General features: G+C 32.8%; 1 protein-coding gene across 1 annotated transcript; it reads left to right on the top strand.

The window, feature by feature from the left end:
• The first annotated feature begins 2,902 nt into the window (after positions 1-2,902).
• Positions 2,903-10,421, top strand: LOC149387393 (laccase-11-like). The gene is made up of 6 exons (XM_089622133.1): positions 2,903-3,128; positions 3,277-3,380; positions 3,531-3,584; positions 8,707-8,892; positions 9,552-9,918; positions 10,330-10,421. The coding sequence occupies exons 1-6, from the start codon at positions 2,903-2,905 to the stop codon at positions 10,419-10,421; spliced, it is 1,029 nt and encodes a 342-aa protein (XP_089478259.1).
• Positions 10,422-11,532: the final 1,111 nt, after the last annotated feature.

Genomic DNA, 11,532 nt, shown 5'->3' with positions numbered 1-11,532 from the left:
ATATAATTCTGAATGAACTACTAGATTATAAATAAAATAGAAAACCATTGAGCTAAGAAAAAAATGGGAAAAGATAGTTCAATTGTTGGAAATTAATTAGGATGGGATGCTCTATAAGTTCTCTATCTAAGTAAATCTTCCATGGATTTACTTTGCCAAAAGTATAAGCATATTTTTTTTCTGCGCCTAAAAGAAATTGATCATTTTAAAATAATAAAATCGTCTTTTTTTGCGGTCCTAAATAATTTAACTATCGATTTCCAAAGATGTATATTATTGGCTATCGTAGGGTCCTAAATAGTACGAGTTGCATATTATAAAGGGTAAACTAGCAACGTAGCCATTTTGAAACATGGTTTTTGAAATCTAGCCAACGTTTGGTAAATTTTTCAATCTAGCCATTTACTGAAATTTACGGATATAAAATACCTAATTTACCATTTTTCTTATACTTACTTGATCAAAACACTAGCCCACGTTTGACCGGTTTGAATTGTATACAGCCAATTAATTTCATATTTTTTCGCAATTTAATTGAATATTTAGCTAATTTAATAGGAGATTCGGTGATATAATTAAAAGAGAAAATTTAATGCAATAAATGCACAAAAAATTTACCATAAGTAACAGAAATTAACAAATCAGCGGAGATTAACAAAAATTTACAAACATTTACACTGTATTTGCTTACACGGCTATAATTTCAGCAATTTAATTTCAGTTTTTTGAATTCATAATATGAGATTCGGTGATGTAATTAAAAGGGAAAGAAAATATTTATTTGATTGAATAAGTCAAACAAGATAATGAATACACGTAATTATGATAAAATCTCGTTCAAAATTAGAAAATAAATTTGGAAAACAAAAATACCGTATTAAATGCGTATTAAAGGAAAGGAAAGAAATCGGCTCCACCTGCACATATGTAAATTTACCATAATTAACAGAAATTAACAAAGCAACGGAGATTAACAAAAATTTACGAACATTTACACTGTATTTGCTTACACGACTATAATGTTAATTAAAGAAAAAAACGCTCAATAACAAACTTTGCTAAGTATAGAATTTTTTTTAAAATTCGAAATATAAACCGAATATAACAAATTTGGCTACAAAACCAAGTTTCAAAACGTGGGCTAGTATTTTTTAAACCAAATCAAGGCTAATATAGTAAATACCATCTTACATAAATATGACACGTCATCAAATTTGGCTAGATTCGAAAATTAAATGAAACGTTGGCTAGATTACAATTGTAATGTTTTATGTGGCTTAGATCGACTAATTTTTCTATTATAAAATTCTGACATATGATTTCTCTGATCCTCTAATTGAAATTTTTTTTTAAAGGATAAAACGATCCATCTGTTCCTGAATAGCTTCTTTCAAAAGGACTTATGCTTCCTCAGTAAATGTCTTGGTAGAGGATATGATTTCTTGGAATTTAGGTTTATTCATTTTTAAGTAAATACGTAAATCAACGATAAATTTTCTTACCTGTGCAACTTCTAATGAATCAAGATAACCATTCGTTCCGGTATAAATTGTATATATATACAAGTCCTAATTTTATTTTCAATTAGAGGATCAGAGAAATCATATGTCAGAATTTTATAATATGCAACTCGTACTATTTAGGACCCTACGATAGCCAATAATATACATCTTTGGCAATCGATAGTTAAATTATTTAGGACCGCAAAAAAAGACGATTTTATTATTTTAAAATGATCAATTTCTTTTAGGCGCAGAAAAAAAAATATGCTTATACTTTTGGCAAAGTAAATCCATGGAAGATTTACTTAGATAGAGAACTTATAGAGCATCCCATCCTAATTAATTTCCAACAATTGAACTATCTTATAGGCAAAGTAATTCTGACATATGATTTCTCTGATCCTCTAATTGAAAATAAAATTAGGACTTGTACTTGTACAGTTGTACTTAAATATATATATATATATATATATATATATATATTAGAAATATTGGTTTAGGATATTGTCTAAGTGCATGAATTAAAAAACACTAAGTTTGATGTTACCTCACATTTGAAAATCAAATTTAATGTGGAACACTTTAAGAAAATCAAACTTTTTGGTGAGTAAAACATGTAAAATACCCTTGTTAAAAACCTTCGAAACAACTAAAAAGATAAAGACAAAAATTTTGAAATCACTAAAAAAAATATAGACAAAATTTTTTAAGATATAAAAATGAAGGCAAAAATTTGCAAATATTATTTTAATACTAGTGATTTTTCTAAGTGTTTTTTTTTTTTTTGGTCTTGATCTTCTTCATCGTTTTGAAGTTTTTGTTTTCATTTTTTTAGTGATTTCAAACATTTTACCTTTTATTTTTCTAGTGATTTTGAAATTTTTAAAATGTTATTTTTAGTGTTTTTTTTAAGTGTTCAACTTGAAGCTTGATTATTAAATGTGAGGTAATAGAGTTTAGTTTCTCAAGTTTTCTAAATGAAATTTTTAGCAAAGCTAAATGATTTTTTTTTAAGATGGGTTGGTGTAAAGTTATTGGATGTAAAATAATAATAAAAATATTTTAAAATTGACATTTGAGGTAATATACGCCACTAAATTGATATGTTCTTCATTTTGTATGCTCTAGTTAATTAAGTACACTATGAAAAGTTTCCAATCAAATTTCATTTGCTAGCTGAGTTTGCTCTGGTGTGACCTAAAACGCTCTGAGAAAACCCTAAAGTTTCTTGCCTCCGCCCCTCTGGGCTTCGGTTGCCGGCGCTGAGCAATCCATCGGCTCGGCTCGGCTCCGACCCGGATGGGAGGACGATACGCTCTTTGCGTGCCTTCGTTCTTTGTGTGCCTCCGCTCTTTCGGTGCCTCCCCTTTTCTTCGGTCGGCGTCGTCATCGTCTCCGCCATGGACCTTTCCCGTAGCGACCCTCTCCTTCTCTCCTTTCCTTCCCGCTGGTTTCTTCTTCTCACGCCGGCCTCCGATGTGGTCTCGCAGCTCTCTCGTCAGATCTGCAACCAGATCTGCATCCAGTTCCGCCGTCACCTTGGTCCCTTGGCCGTGTCCACTCGCCCGTCAAGATCCTCTGCTCCAGCCACTCGTCGTCGCTCTCTGGAGGTGCTCCGCGCCGTGGGTTCGAGTCGTTGATGCTTGCCGAGTGACAAGTTGTTTGGGTCTTGGTTACGTTTGGTTCTGTGGGTGGTGTGTTTTGTGTTTGATTTTGGGTTGTAATTTCCCTGTTTTTTTTTTTGCTTTTTGCAATATCTGTCTGGTTTCTGAAGTTGGATTAGCCATCGTTCAGCCTTCCGTAATGGAATTCCTGTTAGACATGCGTTTATGCAGGTTTGAGACTCTCTTTCGAGGTCTTTTGCTCTTGGTTGTTCGGGTTTGCCTATCAACCATAGAGGTTTTTGTCAAAGAGCCGACGTTGTGCTCGATTAGTTGTGTGCTTTGTTGGTTTCCCATTGTTGGATTCCAAGCCACGTTTAAACCCCATGATCGCTTTCATATGTTCATATCGATGGGTTCGATTCAGTCCGAGAGCATAAGCATCTCTGTATTGGGACTTTCAAAGTCTGCATTAGTGATTGTAATCACTTCTTTATAATGGAATTATCGGTTTTCCCTCAAAAAAAAAAAAAGTACACTATGAATCCATGATTAATGTTCATTTAGAATATGTGATCTGTCCCAAACATGTTATAAGTAAATCTTCGGGGATATATTTTGACAAAAGTAAAGGCAATTTTCTGCCTAAAAGAAATTAGTCCTTTCAAAATAATAATCTTCGTCTTTTTTTTTTTTTTTTTTTGCTGGAAACATTCGTCTTTATTTGGCTGCCATCTTTCCACTAACTGGTACCAATATATTGCAGTCCTGAATTTGGATTGTCGGAAAAATTACTAAAATACCGATTACCAATGGTTGGAGATGGTTATATTTTTCCAAAAAATTAAAGAATTCTAAAAATTTTCAAATGAAAAATATTTGTCGATAAGAATTGACATAATTTATAATCTATTATTAACTTAATAAAATTTAACAACCTATGAAGCTGATTACCAAATTACACAAAATCGTAATTCATTGGTTTTTTTTTTTAGAAATCTCTTTTAACGGAAATCAGAAAAGTATAAAGTCTTAATTAATTATATAATATTGACAATCATAATGAAAATTATATTTACAAACAATACATTGTAATAAATACAGTACCAAACTTCATAATTTAAGATAAAATTCAAACCACAAATCAAATTTGTCCGAACGGCAAAATTTCCATTGGCTGCCAAATTATTCTAAAATAAATGAAAGGTTTACAAAATCCCCTCCTGTGATTGAAAATATAATTATAACCTCTATTTTTTTTTATTCATACGTTTACATATATTGTATATTTAATTATATGAAATATTTAATCTCAAATTACAAATAAATTATTTAAACTTTAAAAACAATGAATGTTATTTTAAGTGATTGAACTCATATCTACATACAAAAAATTGGAAAATTGACAACAATAATATCAATTGTTTGTCACTTGCCAAAAATCAATTAAAACTCAAATATTGACATATTTAATATTAAATATGTCACGAAATCAACCATGTTCATGATAAAATGTGTCACAGAATCAATCAATTCGTGATAAATATATCAATATTTGAGTTTTAGTTGATTTTTGATAAATAACAAACAATTTGTATTATTGATGTCGATTTTCCTAAAAAATAGTGTCGTCCAAATTATTTTTGGGGATAACTTCTACCTTTTTTTTTTTCAATGGGACGACTTCTACTTAAAAATATGTGAATAGTCTGACGCGTGAGCTTTAAATTATTTGTACGTGCATATTTTATTATTAATTTCCTAACCAAACTCAATTATATGAGAGAGAAATGAGATGTCCTTTACCTTAATATATATACATGTCCTATATACATGTCCTTTATCTTATAAAATACGAAAAGATCCCAAATAATCTAGAACTTTTTTGCATAAGGATAAAAATAATTTAAATACTAAATAGTTTGAATTTGATAGAACTATTTAGCCTAAAATTAATATAGGTGAAATTTGTTGTAACTAGTCAAGTTTGTCATTTTTATTTGGGGAATAGCCCAAGTTTCATTTTATTAAGTAAATAGCCCATATTTTCGGCTTAGATCATAACATCCTTGATAAATTCGTGAATATGTTAATTTAATTAACCTACTGGAGCGAGTTAGGTTAATTAATTAACTTATTGGTTGAATATTAGTTTAGGTTCTGATTTTTTTGTAAGTAAAGTTAATTTACTAAATGATTGAATTTCGGAATTAGGTTAATTAATTGAATGCTTTGAATATCAATTGACTTAAGTTATGATTTTTGTAATTTTTTTTTAATTTCAAATCCTTCACAGATCAGTTAATTAATTAACCTAACTCACTCCAGTAGGTTAATTAAATTAACCAATTCGCGAATTTACAAAGTGCCTCTCCTCAATCCCCTCCATCGCCGCCGATTTCCTCTCCGCCGCCGATTCCTCTCCCCCCGCCGATTTCCGAGTCAATCTGAACTGTCGATTCTCCGCGAGTTAGGGATCAGCAATTAACTGTTTCTTCTTCTTCTCCACCTCCGATCTCTCACCACTCTCTCTCCTCACCAGTCCGGCCAATCCTCGCCGTACCTTCCCTGCGCCGCCAAGCAGCAGATCGCCTTCCCTTCTTCGTCTTGTTCCTCGGCACAGTGGTCGAGCTGGTTCGTTCCAGTGAGGTCGAGCATCGCCGCCGTCGGAGCTCGATGAAATCGACGCCATCTATGGCGGATCTTGACGGCGTCTATGACGGATCTCGCCGGTGACGTTAGAGATCAACAACGAAGATGGACGATGATTGGCGACGACGCGGCGGCGTGAAATGGATCGGCGGCGATCGGCGGCATGAAGTGGATCGGTGGCATGAAATGGACGAAGACGAGAACGAGTTTAAGTTTAGGTTTTGGGAAAATTGAGTTTTGCTCTTATATATGAGGGTAATTTAGGTAGTGAAAGCTATTCACTTAATTTATTCAAACTTGGGTTATTCTCCTAATATTGGTAGGTTGATTGACGATTGAGCTAGTATTCTCACTCTCCCTTAATATAATGTGGCTAGTTGTTTATAATTAACAGGTAGTTATTATCAACTCGGCTGGTCCCCACGAGAGGGTGTTGGTGTTAATTTATATTTTTACAATAGTGATTTTTTTTCTAGACAATGCCAAATATAATAGCAAGAGAAAAAAAAAATTAAAGTGTGAATTGGAGTGAGCATTATTCAGGGGTGGAAGAAGGAAAGGCTGATCATTATTCGAAAGAAAATGGGAATCAAACTAGGTTGGAAACTCGTTCTTCATCTCTGCTAATTCTGGTAAAGCTCAACCAAATACTCATTTAATACTTTTTCCATTTACTTATTCTCTTTCAAAGTCTCTGAGAGGTAGGTATATAGTTTGATAAATAAATTTTAGCAATATACTTTAAGACGTATATAAGAGATATGGTTTATGATGTTTTAGTTAGTTTCACAAGTGTTGTTTAATATCTAGCGATCTGGATTTTGCTTATTCAATCACAAAAGTTTTCACCTTTGTTCTTGTACTGTGATTTTTTTCTCAATTTTTTTTTTCTACTGATGTTTGTTCTTTTACATGGTAATAATGATATTGTATTTTTTTTTTCAGTTTATTTCTCAACATGTTCAATCCGGAAATAGTCTTGAAGACCACAAAAACATAATATATAGAGATCATCATTCCAAACCACAAAACCATTCCACGAACCCCATGGGTCACATGGAGTCCAACATAATGGTCTTCTTCACCTTAAAAGACCTGAAACTAGGGCAAACCATCCCGGTCTACTTCCCCAAGAAAGACCTCAAAAACGGAAATAATTTTTTCATAATATAAGATAAAGATTTATCTACTGATAAATAATAATTTTTCAGAAACTACGAATTGAGACGTAACAATACGTCTAGGTGGCGATATTATTATTATAATTTGATTAACTAATTAATATATTAGGGGTTTTCCCGAAAAAAAGAAAGTGCCCATTTTTAAATACAAGAGCCTGCGTACACGCTAACTTTTGATTAACAAATGTAACTGAACTTCCCTTGTCTTATTAAATGGCTAGTTAGCCTTTTTTACCCCCTTAACTATACCCTTTTATAAAGGAATATACCAGTGTTTTTACCCCGTTTTGAAAAATACAAATAATACAATTTAGTATAAAAAAAAATTACTACATGATTTCAATATGTTTGCATGCACATCTTATAATATCAAATTTACTTCTCAATAATGGCTGTTGAAATGTGGCGTTAATGAAATTGTAATCTCTTTGTTTGATTGAGGAGATGGATATCAAACCATTGACTCGTCCTTCACACAATTGTTTGTATTAATCATATGCATATAATTTATAATATTTCTGACGAGTGGTATTTATTAACCTTTGAAAGTTCTAAATATATTCCAAATTCAACAATTAGAACTCTTCCCTATGATTTTTATTAAAAATATTATTCATTCCTTACTATATGGGATCATCATCGGATTTTACAGCACAATATAATATATGTATTTAATATTTCGGTCTGTCTTTACACTTAATAAGTTTGTTGGCTATATTTAACTAATCAGGAAAATTAATCAATGAGTTGTGTAGAATATTTCTGTAATCTGGATCTCTTGTTTTACTTTGTATCCCTTTTAATTTACTCATAGTAATATTTGAAGCTATTTAACCTTTGTTTGCTTGTTTATTTGTTTTTTATATGTTTAAAATTTTCCGGTTTTCTACGCAATTTAATGATAACCATTTTGTTCAAAAAAAAAAAAAAACGCTAACCGTTTAAATTATACCTAACATTCACTTATTATTTCAAAAGGTATTCATTTCAGTAACTGTTGAGAAACGGAATTTTGAACAGAGAGAGAGAGAGAGAGAGAGAGAGAGAGAGAGAGAAATGAATTGAATAGAACTTCGTAGCTTATTCTCATTCACCTTTGATGGTACATTGACTGATATAAACTAACAACTTTTGTAACCAAGTTAATACAAACCCCATGGGTCACATGGAGTCCAACATATGATGGAAAATGCAAGGGAAAGTGTATAACTAAATGAGAATTTCATTTTCTTTCGAAAATCAAATGGAAAATGAGAATCTCTCCACATTTGTCTATGAGGGGATCACATTTATCTAGGGTAAAAATGTAAAACTTTTTAAAAATGGGCAAAAAATGTAAATAAAAAAATTTAAGGGGGGCTAATTAAAAAAATCATGGTAAAAATGAAAATTTTCTAAAAAATGGGTCAAAAGTGTAAATTTTATAGGATAAAAATGTAAAAAAATTTAAAAATGGGCAAAAAATGTAAATAAAAAAATTTAGGGGGGCTATAATTAAAAAAAATTCATGGTAAAAATGAAATTTTTTTAAAAAAATGGGTCAAAAGTGTAAATATTTTAGGGTAAAAAATATAATTTTTTTTTTAAAATGGGCAAAAAATATAAATAAAAAAAATTTGAGGGGGAGGGGGCTAGAGTCCACCCTGGACTTGAGTTAGCTCCGTCCCTAGTCTCATCGTTACTTTCCCGTCAATTTTCTCTCATATTTTCTATGACTTTCAAACACAATTAGAATTTTGACTTTTTCTATTATTTTCTCTTACATTTTCATTTTCTCTATTATTTTCACTTTCTCTCTTATTTTCCGGGTTCCAAACGGAGCCTAAAAGACCTGAAACTAGGGCAAACCATCCCGGTCTACTGATAAACCCTTGCCCTAGCTGCCTCAACGGGACGAAACTCACTGCCTCTATAAACAATATAAGTTTCGTGATGCCTCAAACCGGGCTTCTTCAGGTATAAAATAGACGAAAGAATTTTTTTTCCTATTATTATTGAACTATAGATCGAGAGAAATTGCGTATAACAAAATACAAAATCGTTGAATTTATTTTATGGAATCTAGATCGTCTGTCCCTTTTCGTATATCCAATAAAAATAAGTCACATCCCAATTTCTTTTAATTATTATTCTAAATCTAATAACAATAATAAAAAGGTGACGGCGTTATAATTTTTTATTTAAGAGTCATGTAGCGAGACATGAAAAAAAAGATAGATGATTCGGATTCATTCTTATGTAGATGAAAATACGAAGAAGTACTTTTTTATCGTCTCCCAAAATTTGATTGATTTATTTAATAAAAAAATTGGCTACGTAAGCCACCTAAACTATAGGAATTGTAAATTAGCCAACCTTTGGTAAATAATTTGTAAATAGCCAACTTGCATACGTGGCAGCGTATTAACTACCTAAAATATATGTTTGGTGGTGTTAAATAAGGCTTTTATTAATTTGTTAATAAGTTTACTTGGCTACTTACAAGAAATTAACCAAAGGTGGGCTATATCTCAATCCACTATATCCGTGTGGCTATATAACTTAATAACGGCCCTTATTTAATTGTATATAACTTTCAACTATCTTATTATACGATATATTGTTAAATTGTTCAGGCTCGCTACTTTGGAATCAAAGGGGTTTTCGCGACCGATTTCCCCGATCGCCCACCAGCCGCTTTCAACTACACGGGCGCCCCATTGACCGCGAATCTCGCAACCAAAGCCGGGACGAGGGTCAACAAACTTGCTTTCAATTCGAGCATCGAGTTGGTTTTACAAGACACTAATCTTCTAACTGTGGAATCACACCCTTTCCATCTCCATGGATATAACTTTTTTGTGGTTGGAAGCGGAGTCGGTAACTTTAACTCTAGTAAAGACCCGCTTAAGTTCAACTTAGTTGATCCTCCTGAAAGAAACACCGTTGGAGTTCCCACCGGTGGACGTTGGACCGCCATCAGATTTAGGGCTGACAACCCAGGTAACATTTATTTTTCATTGTCATTAATTAAACCACGATTAATCATGCAAACAAACAATTTTTTTCACTTATTGATTTCACATTCCAAATACAACGTACTCTTATACATGCCAAATAATATTTTAAGAATAAAAAAGTCAATTATCTTTGAACTTTGCTGATTAGAATTAGATAACCTAAATTAATATATTTATTAATATATAAACAATATAGTATATTTTAATCTGTTGATGAATGATTAGCCAAAGTTGACTTTAGCTAACAATAATAGCAGCCGCAAAAATACTTTTCTCCTTTCACTCACTCACCTATGGAACCCTTTATTTTTATTTTTATTTTTATTTTTGTCAAAACGGAGAGGAGAAAAATATTTATATATCTGTGGCAATAATTTATGGTAATTATTTGCAGGAGTGTGGTTTATGCACTGTCATTTGGAGGTTCACACGGGTTGGGGTTTGAAAACAGCATTTGTAGTGGAAAATGCACTACTACAAAACTAGGATTCTACAACGCTTAAAAACAGTTGTAGAATGTTTCTACAACGCTTATTAAGCGTTGTAGAATCCTGCGTTGTAGAAGCTTCTACAACGCTTAAAAATCCGTTGTAAAATCCAACAGCTTTCTACAACGCTTAATGATCCGTTGTAGAAACTAAGCTTCTACAACGGATATTTAAGCGTTGTAGAAGCTTCTACAACGGTTTGAATCCATTGTGTAATTTTTAAATGTTTTCAAACATCTCGCCGCGGCGAAGTATATTTTTCGCCGCGGCGAGAAATTCTACAACGGATATTCAATCCGTTGTAGAATCATGTCGCCGCGGCGGAAATAATACGTCGCCGCGGCGACTTGTGTGCCGCGGCGAAGTACGTTCCACGCCGCGGTGACATGATTCTACAACGGATTGAAAATCCATTGTAGAATGTTTTCGCCGCGGCTATAATAATACTTCGCCGCGGCGAGGTTCACGCCGCGGCGACTTAGGTTCTGCGCCGCGGCGAGAGTATTCTACAACGGATTTTTATCCGTTGTAGAAGTTTTCTGAATATTTTTTTAAAAACCCGCCGCGGCGACGTTTTAGTTTCGCCGCGGCGAGGTGTATATCGCCGCGGCGAAACTAAAACATCGCTGCGGCGAGTTTTTGATGCATGAATAATGTGCTCTCGGTATCTTTTTTGCCGCGGCGACTCTTATTTTTCGCCGCGGCGAACGTTATACGCCGCGGCGAAGACTTTATTTTGAACCTGAAATCATTTTTTACACGTACTAAACCCGGTTTAAAAAATATGGCACCTGAAAATAACCTTCAATCCAAAAAATAATATATACATCTCCAAAACATTCAAAAGAAATATTTACATCTAAAACCAATCCAAAATTGAATATAAAAACTAACTAATCATCACAATTAATAAATGTTTGTACATAAGTTACCCATTCTTCCCTAACTCTCTCTAAATCCTCTTTTGTATAGTTTTTCTTACTTTCTAATTTTCCTACACCTCCTACGACTATATCGCGCATATACGAAATAACAAAATACCCGCATTCCGTGTTTCCGGTTTGTCTCGGAGCGTTCCAAGCCTTGATGTACGTTGACTGTCCGTTATT

The sequence above is a fragment of the Urtica dioica genome, chromosome 8 (genome assembly GCF_054948205.1).
Source record: "Urtica dioica subsp. dioica isolate 48M chromosome 8, U.dioica_male_clone48M_v1_H2, whole genome shotgun sequence".
NCBI lineage: Eukaryota > Viridiplantae > Streptophyta > Magnoliopsida > Rosales > Urticaceae > Urtica > Urtica dioica.
This window is presented reverse-complemented; position numbering and strand designations above follow the sequence as displayed.

Excerpts from the sequence above, each read along its gene's own strand:
- LOC149387393 (XM_089622133.1), top strand. The coding sequence starts at position 2,903 with ATGGACCTTTCCCGTAGCGACCCTCTCCTTCTCTCCTTTCCTTCCCGC. Across the intron at positions 3,129-3,276 it reads GGAGGTGCTCCGCGCCGTGG|TTGGATTAGCCATCGTTCAG; the intron begins GTTCGAGTCGTT and ends TGGTTTCTGAAG. Across the intron at positions 9,919-10,329 it reads ATTTAGGGCTGACAACCCAG|GAGTGTGGTTTATGCACTGT; the intron begins GTAACATTTATT and ends AATTATTTGCAG.